The 15,731-nt window shown below is 39.0% G+C and overlaps 1 protein-coding gene across 1 annotated transcript in view; it reads right to left on the minus strand.

Moving 5' to 3' along the window:
- Positions 1–6,252: 6,252 nt before the first annotated feature.
- Positions 6,253–15,731, minus strand: part of nrip2 (nuclear receptor interacting protein 2) — a 29,472-nt gene continuing 19,993 nt past the window's right edge. Inside the window, exons 3-6 of the mRNA XM_079818318.1 lie at positions 13,918–14,000; positions 12,675–12,802; positions 12,045–12,097; positions 6,253–7,648 (exon numbers count right to left, since the gene is read on the minus strand). Of these exons, the coding sequence (XP_079674444.1) occupies positions 7,529–7,648; positions 12,045–12,097; positions 12,675–12,802; positions 13,918–14,000 (384 nt within the window). The 3' untranslated portion in view covers positions 6,253–7,528. The remainder of the gene's footprint in view (positions 7,649–12,044; positions 12,098–12,674; positions 12,803–13,917; positions 14,001–15,731) is intronic.

Raw genomic sequence — 15,731 nt, forward strand, 5'->3', positions numbered from 1 at the left:
GTAACGCAAATATCTAATCAGCCAATCACATGGCAGAAACATGAGCATGAGCTGCTTTCGAAATAGGCAGCTGACTTGTATATGAAGATGCTCTCTAAGGAGGCAGGAAGTGAAGCTAACATTGGATTCGGACGTGCCTTGATGCCTTCCTGCCTTGAAATGTGTCCTCTGAAGGCAGCATTTCCAGTTTTCGGATGCAGCCATGGTCAAGACAATGCTGAAGTTCAAACTGAGCATCAGAACGGGGAAGAAAGGTGATTTAAGTGACTTTGAACGTGCCATGGTTATTGGTGCCAGACGGGCTGGACTGAGTATTTCAGAAACTGTTGATCTACTGGGATTTTCACACACAACCATCTTTAGGGTTTACAGGGAATGACCAGAAAAAGAGAAAATATCCAGTGAGCGGCAGTTCTATGAACGAAAATGCCTTGCTGATGCCAGAGGTCAGAGGAGAATGGCTGGTTCAAGCTCATAGAAAGGCAACAGTAACTCAAATAACCACTTGTTACAACCGAGGTATTCAGAAAAGCATCAAAAGTCTGCTAAGAGGCTACAATTCGCAATGGCTCACCAAAATCAAACACTAGAAGATTTGAAGATGACCTGAGTCTCGATTTCTGCAACATTCAGATGGTAGGGTTAGAATTGTTTGTCGTAAACAAACAACATTAAAATGATGGATCCATCCTGCCTTGTGCAATGGTGAGGGGAATATTTTCTTGGCAAAACGGGGGTCCAACCCGGTACTAGCAAGGTGTACCTAATAAAGTGGCTGGCGAGTGTGTATATATATGTGTTCCAAATTATTATGCAAGTGACATATCAGGATTTCAGTACCATAAACATTCAGATTTTAGTATTTTTTCTTTTTAGATAACTGGTATCAATCTCAGATAGGTTTGTTTCTTAAAGAGGTTGTTCCACATTATTAAGCAAGTCACAGTTCTCGTGCAATATGGGGAGGATGAAAGGTCTTTCTGAAGATGAAAACTACACCCACTGTAAACGTTTCTCTTTGTGAGCTTTGGTTAGAGGTGGTTGAAATGCAACTCTATGCACAACTGCCAGCCTGCATTGAGAGGTTTTTGAGACAACACCAGCAGCTTCAAATACATGTTTTCTACTCAACAGTGGCTTTTTTTTATAGCTGTCCTTTTAATACAATTAATTTGTTTGACAGAAACTTCTTCTGTGCTCTAAATCACTCACAAATCTTATGATAGTGATATTCTCCATTCAGTTTTCGCAAAATATTAGTTGTTTTCATGCCTTTTGCTAGACATTGCACCATTTCATGCGTTTCATCTTCAGAAAGATCTTTCTTCCTCCCCATATTGCATGAGAACTGTGACTTGCTTGATAATGTGGAACAACCTCTTTGAGTAGGGTTTCCATTTACCCAAGTAGACGTGGCAAACTATTTAACAAACCTGTCTGAGATTGATACCAGATATATATCTAAAAAAGATATATATATATATACCAGATCTTTGCAGGTGTCATAAACCAATCATTCAAATGCAGGTCTTGCAGATACTCATTCTTCTTGCAGAATTAGCAAATGTGTCAATCCATAAAACTACGTGTCAGAGGTTACATTGCTGTTCTGTAAATCTGCGATTTTTTTATTACGCCGGTACAATAAGATATGTCTTTTAGAACTGTGACAGGATGTGGCATGTGCACTGAGTTAGAAGAAAGCGCCACAGGCCCCCCGTTGCACAGTGGGTTATGAAGCAGTAGCAGAGCCCATCTCTGTGCGAGCACTGGCTGAAAAAAAAGCATTTTCTACACTTCTGTGGCACTGAGGCTTTACAGGATTATCTGTTATTCTGAAGTCATCATTGGATGTGACAGAAAGACATGGGGCACAGCGTGCGACATGGTCATTTACAGATGAATAGAGTGCTATACATCATTGCTGTCATTTCATGTCGTGCTGTAGCAAATGTTGTTATAAAGTGATTTGATATTGAATTTAATTTCTTTTTTCCCTTAAAGACCACAAAAAAGTCATTCACAATGCATTTTATTTCCATAACACATATCTGAATGAAACGGTGACAGTCTGGATTTGATTGAATAGTAAAAGGTGAAACATGGATGCTGTGATATCAATGGCTGTAATGGATAATAATATTTTTGTTGCATTATAGCAGAAAAGAAACATTGTTTCAGTGCCTGGAACGTTGTTATATTTTCATGAAAAACTATGAATTATTATTTTTATCACTATTAAAGGCACAATATGTAAGATTTTTGGATTAAAATATCTAAAAACCATTTGAACAGTGTAGTATATTTTGTTGACTTGTGTACTTACATTATCCCAAATGTTTCCAGGAATGTTTAAATCCAGACCATCATACCCACATTACCCTCGATTTCCGTTTTATTTTGTAGAAACCATGGAAACACCAAATACGGTTTAATATATTATGTATATTAATATAAAAGTGAGTAACTGTTTGGATACATTCATCAACAGAAAACGAATCAATGTTATAGCTCATCACGTTTAGTCTGATTGTTTAAATCTAATTTTGTTGATTTACAGCGAGTACCATGTTTTACCATGCCTAATATCGTTCTAGCTTACTGTAGTGTGCAACAAGTGTCTCTTAGTAGCCGCCGAGCAAACACACAGTAGCATTATAACAAATTTCAACACGCGAATAATGTATCTAATATGATAAAACAGTGCTGCGTTACGCATGAGCGGAAGAAGCGGAAGTGGTCGTCTGCAGCATAATAAAAGCTCCACTGCTCTCTCGCCATGTCGAGCAGATGCTCCAGTGGCCTCGTTCCGCTCCAACGGCTTTCACCTCCACCCTGCTTCATACTACAGTAAAGTTCATCTTTAATACATTAGCTCATCCATGAATATGATTTCTGTGAGTCTTGTCAGATTCTTTTCCACTGGCTGTAGAGGTGAACACAACAACTCTAATGATTCCGCGAAATCAAGGCGTCATCAAGTTACGCCTTTGTTTTCACAACCTCTAGTGGTGAAAATTACATATGGTGTCTTTAAGTTTTTTGTCTGTTGCCTGGATGCCAACCGAACTTAGCCCCGTCCATAACATTTGTGGTCGGGAAGTTCGGTCTGGACTTGATCCGTTGTGGAGCAACTATGCTCGAAACAGAACTGTTCGGACCAATCAAATTGTCAGGGGGGGCTTTATACGATGATGGACAGATGATCAACAGTAACGTTAACATCCACATCACCAAAGAGTGCTTAGGTTGAATTCATTCTAATCCTAAATGGAGAACTTGTTCGTATATGCATTCACCTTTATAATTTCATTCAAAAATTATGATCATATTGGGAAGGACTCGTGTATCCTTAAATTCGTTCAAAGATCGTTCACACTCATCGTCTTCTTCTACTTCTTCCAGCATGTGAGTTCTGTTGACAAATGCAACTATATCAGCAGCCATATCACCCTGTAGCCCAAGACTGGTTTCCCACTGAAGCTAAGCAGGGCTGAGCCTGGTCAGTACCTGGATGGGAGACCAACTGGGAAATCTAGGTAGTTGCTGGTAGAGGTGTTAGTGAGGCCAGCAGGGGGTGCTCACCCTGTGGTCTGTGTGGGTCCTAACGCCCCAGTATAGTGATGGGGACACTATACTGTAACAAGCACCGTCCTTCAAATGAGACGTTAAACCGAGGTCCTGACTCTCTGTGGTTATTAAAAATCCCAGGATGTCCTTCGATAAAGAGTAGGTGTGTAACCCCGGCATTCTGGCCAAATTTGCCCATTGGCCCCTGTCCATCATGGCCTCCTAATCATCCCCATATATATATACGATTGGCTTCATCACTCTGTCTCCTCTCCACCAATTAGCTGGTGTGTGGTGGGCGTTCTGGTGCAATATGGCTGCCGTCGCATCACCCAGGTGGATGCTGCACATTGGAGATTCCCCCCTTCTATATGTAAAGCGCTTTGAGTGCCTAGAAAACTATTATATAATTAACAAATTATTATTATTATTTATGCGTCGCTCCGTTGCTCTGATTGGTTGTAGGTATCTCCAAATGGAGTGAAGAGGCATTTTCTTTCCTGGATCGGTTGAAACACGCCTCATAATCACAGCCCAATGGAGCAGTATCAGACTCACATTCTGACTAGAATTGAGTATGACGACATCAGGCTAGTTTGTCTGTTCACATTGAACAACAACCTTGTGCCATTCAAAACTATTTAATGTTAAATATGGAATTATTAAGAGTGAAATTTCCACATAAAAGCTACCTACTAATTGTCCTGTAGCCTCTTACATTGAAAACTGTTTAGAACACTATACGTATATGTCATTTTAGAATTATTGTATATTGTTAATAAATTAGAATATCTGTCCTTTGCTTATTCAGAGCATGGATTTTATGGTTTTTAGACTGATAAATGACAAATAGAGCAATTCATGCCTTGGCTATGTTTCCCGTCTTCATGCTGTTTAGAACAGGAGCAGCCTGCCCTCAGCGGAGGGTCAATGATGTCATCCCATGTGGCTCTGTATGGTTGTGGGAACATCTTTTCCCTCCATCATCAGATGAAAGCTTAAAATAGGCTGTTGACTGCCCTGGGCAAATCAACATTACAGCCACGTGAACCTCTCTGTGTGGAACCTTCAAGTGAGGGAGGAGTAGCACTGTGTTTTTGCCAGCAGTAGTGCAGCTCTCGGGTTTGTTAAAGGGGTGGTAAAACACATTCTTTTGAAGGCTTGACTGTGTTTGTGGGGTGCACTGTAACATGTGTTCATGCTTCGTTTAAAAAAAAATTGCCTTATTTTTCATATATTTGACCTTTATTCTACACTGCTCTGTCCCTCCTTGTAAAACGGTCTGATGCTTTCCGGGTTGTATGAAGCCAGTCCCTCAAAAATACGCAGTGGGCTCTGATTGGTTAGCTGGCCCAGTGTGTTGTGATTCGCTAACCGCCTAGTGCACGTTTGTCGGAAACGTCACGCCCCTTACCGGAGGCTGTGCTTTGGTCAGTATTAGAAACAACGGCGTCAATAAAACCATATGAGCCCGAATCAGACCCAGAACATTTGAGTGAAGATGATCGAGCAGAACCTGTTCAGTCCTCAAGAGTAAAGACTGCGGATCTATAATGATCGCTACTGAATGGCACTTTAACTTTTGTATTTTTAGAACGATTATAGCCAAATATCTGTCACAAGAACTAACCCAAAACGAACACTAAGCACTGGCTTTAACTAGTAAGTTAGCCAAATCACACACAGAACCATGTTTAGCATGCCTGTAGATAAATAATACATAAAAGTTCTAATCAAAGAATCATTTACACTAATGTCAGGTTCGCTGTTGAGATTTTAACGTTAGTGTTTGTAACGATAGGTGTTCGTCGGATAACGTTAAGTATGAATGAGCATTTAACAGACTGGTTTGCAGAACAGCGTTGTCATCTGTTTACTTCCTTGCTACAACCTATTACAGGAAAACACATCGATGAAATATAAATCAGACTTACAGGTTGTGGCCCGTAAACAGCTTCTGTTTGTAAATCCAGCTTTCAGGACAAGCCGTTGTGCATATCCTGTATTGAACTCGCGAAGTTTGTGTTGTCCTCCGTGAAATGTGCAGCGCGCGCGTCGTGCATCCACGCACCGGCAGTGTTTTTTTCACGCAGCTGACATTGTGCAAATCTGGCATTGAAATCGCGAAGACGGTGGATGTTTTCCTCTGTTAGATGTGCTGCAGGGAGCCCTGCGCGCGCCTGATTCCCCGCTGACTCAAACACACGTGCATATAACATGCTGTATGTTAAACGCTCTGCAACGCACCCCCGTCCCAAGGAAGGCTGAACAGAGCAAGTACCCCAGACCTGCAATCCGGATGAAAATAACAGCGTTTCCTCGGCATCGCGGCAACAACACTCCAGCCTACTATACCACAACAGCGCCGCGATACAAAATGGCCTCACCCCCCCTTATTTAATATTCTCGGAGGAGGGGTTTATGTAAATATTGAGCCTGTTGATGTCACCAACCCTGGAGGAATGTCTGTAGTCGCCTGCTGGCCGTTTGCTTTAGTTCTTAGAAACTGATTTCTTTAAAAGCAAATATCTCCCTTTGCTTTAAACTTTGAACGTTGTAACTTTGCAGATGTTGTTTATGCTCAAGCAGCAACATTACACGTTAGCTAAAGTTAGAATAGTGAAATCGTGGTTTACCACCCCTTTAAGAGATCTGTGCATTGATGAAGACCAGAAACCTTCATAGCCAGAATACATATTTATTTTGTTTAGGCAGAGAAAATACTGTTCAGAGAAAAGAAAACAAAAAACACCAAAAATAAACTCTTTTTTTCCCCGTACAATTGGCCCTCAACACAGCGTAGAAAGAAAGAGAAGAACATAAAATGGGCAAATGTATGGACCTCCTTCACTGAAAGGTCCTCCATAGTATTAAAAGGCTGGATGATCAGGGTAATCGAGCATTGTGTGCCAACAATTTAATCATCCCCACCGTTTAGGGTAGGTTTGTGTGGGACATAGATGCCCTTTGGGTCATCGGTTGGCATTTTAGTGGGAGATTTTGGCTGCACTAAGACCGTCGTAGTTGTGCTTATGAGCGAACAAACAGAGCAATGAGAAAGATGTGGGTGGTGGAGAAATGCCTCCGGTCATGAGGACAAACTGAGCACCAACACAACAGGGCTCTAGAAGAGGAGAATTCAATCGTTCTAAAAGAAAACGCATGCAGGTGACAAACAGAAAAGCATTTACTCAGTCATACACACTCCGACGTACCAAAAGCAGAAAAATACAAAGGGGGAAATTCTATAAAATCATGCTCAATTAGAGAGATTGCAGCCCAAGGGCTCAATTAACATTTGATTGGGCTGGCTGAAGTCCTTCTTATCATCTGAGGGCAGAATTGGCTTTCTAAAGGGAAATGAGGTTCGAAAACACAGTCTTTGTTTAGTTAAAGGCAGTTTCGGGTGAGATATTTCTAACTAAATTAGGTTTTCATGAAAGAAACTTTCTGGTTTGTTATTTTGACACATTTAAACGTATAAAATCAGGTTGGGAGCATCCCGTGAAGTCTCAGTTACTGTAATGTACAAGAATATAATTTACTTGTAATGCAATTAAAATCACCAGTTAGAGAATACTACTCATCAGTCTTCAAACATTAATTTCTTTATAAACGGATTAACTACATACCCCTTTTGTCATTTTGATAAAGGCAATTTTATCATGTCAGAACACAACCTTCCTCCTCCTGAGCTTTATTACATTTGATCAAAAACTAATTCAGCACAGCAAATAATAATAATAATAATAAAAAAATCATAGTTGGCAGATTTCTGTAAATAGCACAGAAACAAACAACGAAGAATTAAGAAGGAAAGATGAGAGAGGAGAGGCCTGTCTATGTTGATCTGGCACAATAGGGAACACTACAGTCCAGATGCAGGCGTCCTTCCGTCAACTTCCTCTCTGATTACATGGGTACGGTCATGGCGGTTGTTGGGCACATAGGTCCGAGGTCACATGTTTTTGTTGTTGTCATGGTGATGGCACTGGCTGCAAGCAGGTGGATCCAGGAATGGAAGCTCCTGCTCTGTGCTGTGGAGACGGAGCACTCTGGAGTTCAGGTCCACACAGCACTGGGAATAGAGAGAAGATCATTGCATCACATCGAGTGTATTATATGATTTCTCATTGTCACAGTTGTTGCGTTTTGCTGACTGATCAGACTTGATGCTTTCCTCTTAAAGGAGATCAAATATTCCTTTGATATGTCTGTTTGTCTGTCTGTATGACGTTCAATCTGTCTATCTGACATTCGATCTGTCTGTCTGTCTGTATGACGTTCGATCTGTCTGTATGACGTTCGATCTGTCTGTCTGACATTCGATCTGTCTGTCTGTCTGTCTGACATTTGATCTGTCTGTCTGACGTTTGATCTGTCTGTCTGAAGTTTGACCTGTCTGTCTGTATGACATTCGATCTGTCTGTCTGACATCGGATTTGTCTGTCTGACATTGGATCAGTCTGTCTGTCTCACATTCGGTCTGTCTGTCTGACATTCAGTCTGTCTGTCTGTCTGACATTCGGTCTGTCTGTCTGACATTCAATCTGTCTGTATGACGTTCGATCTGTCTGTCTGACATTGGATTTGTCTGTCTGACATTGGATCAGTCTGTCTGTCTGTCTGTCTGTATGACATTCGATCTGTCTGTCTGTCTGACATTCGATCTGTCTGTCTGTCTGTCTGTCTGACATTCGATCTGTCTGTCTGTATGATGTTCGATCTGTCTGTCTATCTGTCTGACATTCGATCTGTCTGTCTGTCTGTATGACATTCGATATGTCTGTCTGTCTGTCTGACGTTCGATCTGTCTGTCTGTCTGACATTTGATCTGTCTGTCTGTCTGTCTGACGTTTGACCTGTCTGTCTGTCTGACATTTGAACTGTCTGTCTGACGTTTGATCTGTCTGTCTGATGTTTGACCTGTCTGTCTGCCTGACGTTTGAACTGTCTGTCTGACGTTCAATCTGTCTGTCTGTCTGACGTTCGAACTGTCTGTCTGACATTTGATCTGTCTGTCTGTCTGACGTTCAATCTGTCTGTCTGTCCGATGTTTGATCTGTCTGTCTGACGTTCGATCCGTCTGCCTGTATGACGTTCAATCTGTCTGTCTGACGTTTGATCTGTCTGTCTGTGTGACGTTTGTTCTGTCTGTCTGACGTTTGATCTGTCTGTCTGACATTTGATCTGTCTGTCTGTCTGACGATTGATCTGTCTGTCTGTATGACGTTCAATCTGTCTGTCTGTCTGTCTGTCTGAAGTTTGATCTGTCTGTCTGACATTTGATCTGTCTGTCTGTCTGTCTGTCTGTCTGTCTGTCTGACGTTTGATCTGTCTGTCTGTCTGACATTTGATCAGTCTGTCTGTCTGACATTCAATCTGTCTGATGTTTGATCTGTCTGTCTGAAGTTTGATCTGTCTGTCTGACGTTCAATCTGTCTGGGTAACGTTCGATCTATCTGTCATTGTATCTATCTAAATTCTGTCTGTCTGTTCTATCGTTCTATATATGTATGTCTGTCTGTCTGTCGTTCAATCTGTCTGTCTGTTATTCTATCTATCGTTCAGTAATACTGTCTATCATTCTGTCTGTATTTCTGTCTGTCACAGTTACTGTGTTGTGCCTTTGTAAAGCAAAATTATTGGTGAACATGCTTTGTTGTTATTGTTTGTCACTGTACATGTAACAGTCTGAAGAGCATTTCTATTGTCCAGGTGAACAGAGTAGCTGAAAAATAGGCGTAATTTTAATGCTGCTGTTTATTGTCTGCACATACAGTCCACATTGGTTTCAGGGATCCTTCTCCTTGCATACATTATCTTTTTCTTCTGACAAGAATAGTAAGGTATTTGCATACACTTATACAGATACTGTCCACGTCCTCCACACTTTCATTCTCAAGCTTTCTCTCTCTCTCACCCCTATTTCTCGCTCCCCCTGTCATACTTTAAAACGGATTTTCTCTTCTTTTAATAGCATTTAGCTACCTCCTCATAACTTATGTAAACCTCAAAGGGGAATTTTCTCCCCTGGCATTTGAAATAACCTCAAACCATATTCAGAACTGAGTCAATATTTAGATATATGCTCAAAAAAGAACTCCCCCATCATGTACAAATCCACTTAGTGTCAGAACCCATAGCCTCAAAACTTCTTTGCTTCTTGTTTTCGGATTTCATAATATGATTTACATCACGTTATGTCTGTGATGGTTTCAGCATGCTTATTTTTCACAGTTCAATTGTTCAAAATCAACTAGTAGAGCATTGCATGAGAATACATACTAGGCCTAATTGCTGATAAAATAGATATCGGTACTTTGAATGCCCTGTAAGTAACTTTTGATGTAAATAACTTGCTTTGCTAAATAATGTAAATAAATTATTATAACATAAGCTAGTAATAATTTGCTTTTATTAAGTCTCATTTTAATGTATGAAGATGGGATCTAGATCAAACTGGGGTTGAGGAGAAAAAATTGTAAAATTAATAAAAAATGTACTATAAAAAAAATTATTAAATACAAAAGATGGGTAACGTTTAAGGTCTCATTTGTTAACATTACACTCTACAAAATGCTGGGTTAAATACAACCCAAGTTGGGTTGAAAATGGACTAACCCAGCAATTGGGTTGTTTTAATCCAGGATTGGGTTGTTTAAGCAAACATTTAACCCAACTGATGGGTTAAAACGACCCATTCACTGGCTAAAACAACCCAATTGCTGGGTTAGTCAATTTTCAACCCAACTTGGGTTGTTTTTAACCCAGCATTTTTTAGAGTGTAGTTAATGCATTAACTAACATGAACATGTATTTTTTTGTCAGCATTTATTCATCTTTGTTAATGTTACTTAAAAATGTTGATGTTCGTTTTAGTTCACAGTCCAAATACAACTTTTGATCTTATTAAATGCTGTAGAAGTGTTGTTCATGTTAGTTCATGCTAAATAATGTATTAAACCTTTTACACAACATTTGTCATAAATATTGTAAGGATTATTAGGAACACCATACTAATACTGTGTTTGAGCCCCTTTCGCCTTCAGAACTGCCTTAATTCTACGTGGCATTGATTCAACAAGGTGCTGAAAGCATTCTTTAGAACTGTTGGCCCATATTGATAGGATAGCGTCTTGCAGTTGATGGAGATTTGTGGGATGCACATCCAGGGCACGAAGCTCCTGTTCCACCACATCCCAAAGATGCTCTATTGGGTTGAGATCTGGTGACTGTGGGGGCCATTTTAGTACAGTGAACTCATTGTCATGTTCAAGAAACCAATTTGAAATGATTCGAGCTTTGTGACATGGTGTATTATCCTGCTGGAGGTAGCCATCAGAGGATGGGTACATGGTGGTCATAAAGGGATGGACATGGTCAGAAACAATGCTCAGGTAGGCCGAGGCATTTAAACGATGCCCAATTGGCACTAAGGGGCCTAAAGTGTGCCAAGAAAACATCCCCCACACCATTACACCACCACCAGCAGCCTGCACAGTGGTAACAAGGCATGATGGATCCATGTTCTCATTCTGTTTATGGCAAATTCTGACTCTACCATCTGAATGTCTCAACAGAAATCGAGACTCATCAGACCAGGCAACATTTTTCCAGTCTTCAACTGTCCAATTTTGGTGAGCTTGTGCAAATTGTAGCCTCTTTTTCCTATTTGTAGTGGAGATGAGTGGTACCCGGTGGGGTCTTCTGCTGTAATAGCTCATCCGCCTCAAGGTTGTGCGAGTTGTGGCTTCACAAATGCTTTGCTGCATATCTAGGTTGTAACGAGTGGTTATTTCAGTCAAAGTTGCTCTTCTATCAGCTTGAATCAGTCGGCCCATTCTCCTCTGACCTCTAGCATCAACAAGGCATTTTCGCCCACAGGACTGCCGCATACTGGATGTTTTTCCCTTTTCACACCATTCTTTCTAAACCCTATAAATGGTTGTGCGTGAAAATCCCAGTAACTGAGCAGATTGTGAAATACTCAGACTGGCCCGTCTGGCACCAACAATCATGCCACGCTCAAAATTTCCCATTTCCCTTTCCCATTCTGACATTCAGTTTGGAGTTCAGGAGATTGTCTTGACCAGGACCACACCCCTAAATGCATTGAAGCAACTGCCATGTGATTGGTTGATTAGATAATTGCATTAATGAGAAATTGAACAGGTGTTCCTAATAATCCTTTAGGTGAGTGTATATATATATAATATATAATGTATTTATTATTTTTTTACAGTAGAAATTGGTTCCTATACACAAAAATATACACAAGGGATTCATCATATTTGGGGACAGTGGCATTAAAAAGTTTGAAACATCTGATCTAGATGACCAACACGATTTGCCAAGTGATTTTCAAAAATACTTATATGCATGCATTTAAAACTCAACTTTTAGACACACGCGGATTAGAAATCATGCCACACGAGACTCTGAAGATAAGATTTAATAAACGCAGGGCTTACTTTGAGTTCCAGCAGAGTCTGTAGACCCAGACACACCTCAAAGGTGGCATCCTCTGTGAACAGACAAGAAGTGAGACTCAAAAAGTGGGAGACAAAAAGAGAATATCTATCCCCTGAGGGCATAATTCTATCCTTTCTCCAATTAGAAGAGCACATGAGGTGGCCTGATAATACTCGCATCATCGGCGTAGCTTTATTATATATCTGTATGCAATGCATGCACGAAAAACAACCGGCACCGTGCCCAAGTCATGTACTCTTCTGTTATATAATTCCTCTGTGCTGCCCACATTTCTTTGTTCAAGCATTCCCAGACTGCTGTCTGAATTGGAAAAGGTCACTGGCTTACTCTGAAAGCCGAATGCAAATACAAGCTGAAGAAATGTATATGAATATCCCTTTCCACACTCTCACAAGACTTTCTCTTTGCATTAAACTTATATTTAGATATGACTGGTTGAAACTGGTTATGCAACTAACTCTAAAGGAGAATACCCTGGATGTCTCTCAGCTATTCAGTATTCAGCCAAATCTTTCGAATATTGTATAAACAGTTGAATGCTGCCATTTTTTTTAAAGGCACTGGTCAGTGCATTTGCAGAAGTGACTGGAGAAACTTTGAAGTCTGACCTATGACCTGGGCAGTGCATTGCACTCTTTCTCTGCCCAACTGCAGGTTCAGGGACTTCACTGTCTCCACTGTCGAATCACTGAGTGCCAGCTTGTCTTGAGGTTTGTCTTCTTGGTTGGTCTTCAGTCTGCAATACATACAAGCATTTAGGACATGATTTTTTTAATGTTTTTTTTTTTCAAAGAAGTCTCTTATATGCTAACCAAGGCTGCATTTATTTGATAATATACAGTGAAAACAATAATATTGTGAAATATTATTACAATTTAAATACACTTTTTAATATGTTTTAAAATGTAATTTATTCCTGTAATGCTAAGCTGCATTTTCAGCATCATTACATTAAATACAGACTTGTGCAGCATAAAAGACTTTGAAAAAAAGCTTAAATAAATCGTAATTGCTCCAAATTATTACTTTTGATCGTTAGTGTATGTCTAACACATTTTTTTGGGCTTAAATTATGGTTAATAATGAGCAAAATCATAAGCAAAATTATGGTTATTGTGACCACAATTGATTTCAGTAATCATGCACAAAACATTACAGGTTGTATGCTCAAATTCACTTATCCAAATTACACAAATGGATAATGATTATTGGTTGGTTTTCACAGCAAAAACGCCACAAATATCCCCACAATTTTTGACAAAAGCACAGTAAATTCAGGTAAATTCAAAATGCGGTCATTTTGAGCTGCAAAAATCAGGGGAAAATCTGACAAAATCCTGATGGAACTGTTTATATCTGTGTGTGTGTGTGTGTGTGTGTGTGTGTGTGTGTGTGTGTGTGTGTGTGTGTGTGTGTGTGTGTGTGTGTGTGTGTGTGTGTGTGTGTGTGTGTGTGTGTGTGTGTGTGTGTGTGTGTGTGTGTGTGTGTGTGTGTGTGTGTGTGTGTGTGTGTGTGTGTGTGTGTGTGTGTATGTGTGTGTCCTGGTAAATCTTTAGTTATAAGGACAAAATGTCCCCAAAAAGATGGCAATATCCGAAATCCTTGTCAGTGTGGGGAAATTTTTTTGGTCCCCATGAGGAAAACAACTTACTGAAGCAATACTAAATTATGATTTTTGAAAATGTAAAAATGCTGAAAGTTTTCTGTTATAGGTAGGTTAAGGGGTAGGTTTAGTGTAAGGGGAGTGAATATACAGTTTGTACAGTATAAAAATCAGTACGTCTTAAGGAAGTCCCCACAAAGATAGTAAACCAGACGTGTGTGTGTGTGTGTGTGTGTGTGTACACTTACCCCAGTCGTCTGCAGCATGCTTTAGAGATGTGGTTGTGTTGGCACCCTGTGTTTATGGATAACATCACCTCTGCATCTCCACACTGCAAAATAAACAGTTTTTCTTCACACAGATGAATTCCCTGATAATATACCTTTTTTTCCTTGTGATGCCTTTTTCACGCCTTTAATGTGACAGGAATTTTAAATAACAGAACACATTATCAGTCAGAGTCTCCCACAGTCTGCCAACTAGTTTCACACAGACACCAAGCTGAGACAGTACAGTATGTTGAAGAACAGATATTAGCGCTTGGTCTTTTGAATACACAATGCCAGGTTTTGTTTTTGCATTGTGACAGTGTCAGGATTGATAGTTTAACACCGTCTGAGGATAATAGCCCTGGTTAATAATGGACGGTCACTGTCACTGCGGTTTCGCTTCAGTGAGTCAGTTTATTCTCAGTCTGTCCTTTCACCTGAAATTCCATCAGTGCTTGCAGAATTCAGAGCTCATCAGGTGAATAATGACCCTGTGCTTTTGCAGCATTTGCTCTTTGGAAGGTCTAAGTGCCTTTTCATGCTGCTTGCTTGACATTTATGTGTAAATAATTTGTTCGGTATTAGCAGAATTAGTGGGTTGTTTTTTAACTTATGTAGCCATCCGTTTGTTTCCTGATGGATCCTGTCACACGTTTTGGGTAATACCACATTTGAGTAAAAAGTAACTTTACCAATTAATACAATAGCTTACTAAATATGTCTTATTTCTGGCGTTTTCCTTAATAGATCAGCAAAAACCGAAGAAAAATAAATAAATGCATTTTTTTTGTTGTTGTTTTTTTGGCTTCTTGTCTTCTTCATTCTCCTATGTACAAATATGCACATTTTGTTTGTTTGATAAAAAAAGAGATGAAAGAATAAATACTATGTATTAATATAAATGGTAACACTTTATAATAAGGTTTCATTATTTAACATTACTTAATGTATTAACTAACATGAACTAACCATGAGGAAAACATTTGTTACAGTATTTGTTCATCTTTGTTAACGTTAGTTAATAAAAATACAACTGTCCATGGTTTGTTCATGTTAGTTCACAGTGCATTAACTAATGTTAACAAGATTTTAATAAAGTATTAGTAAATGTTGAGATTAGCATTAACAAAGATTAATAAATGCTTTATAAGGTCAGTTCATGATTAGTTCATGTTAACTAATGTTGTTAACTAATGAACCTTATTGTAAAGTGTTACCGTATAAATAGTATGAAAAGACTAGCTTTTATGTCTTTTTATTTTCATATTTGCACATAGGGAGAATGAAGACAAATATATTTTATAAACAGTTTTTTATATATTGCAGTTGTAGTGGAAATATTAGGTTAAACTTTACAATAAGGTCCCATTAGTTTACGTTAGTTAATGCATTTGTTACAGTATTTATTCATCTTTGTTATCGTTAATTAATAAAAATCCAAATGTTCATATAGCTCAGGTCTTTAAACTAATTTTAACAGATACAACTTTTGATATTAATAATGAATTATAATGTATTAAAAAATCTAATTTACTTAAGATTAATAAATTCTTCAAAGTATTATCATTGTTAGTTCATGTTAACTAATGTTGTTAAAATTAACAAATGGAATCTTATTGTAAATTGTCATAACTCCCTCTTATAAAAAGGTATGTACAATTTAATTTAATCATTAATAATTGAAGAAATAATAATAATTATCCTTTCAGGAACTCTTCAAGAACAAATTTTGTACAGTAAATACAGCATTAACATAAATATTTGACCTGGATCTGGAGTGTTTCAGAGAGCTG

The sequence above is a fragment of the Gobio gobio genome, assembly GCF_949357685.1.
Source record: "Gobio gobio genome assembly, chromosome: 5".
Taxonomy (NCBI): Eukaryota; Metazoa; Chordata; class Actinopteri; order Cypriniformes; family Gobionidae; genus Gobio; species Gobio gobio.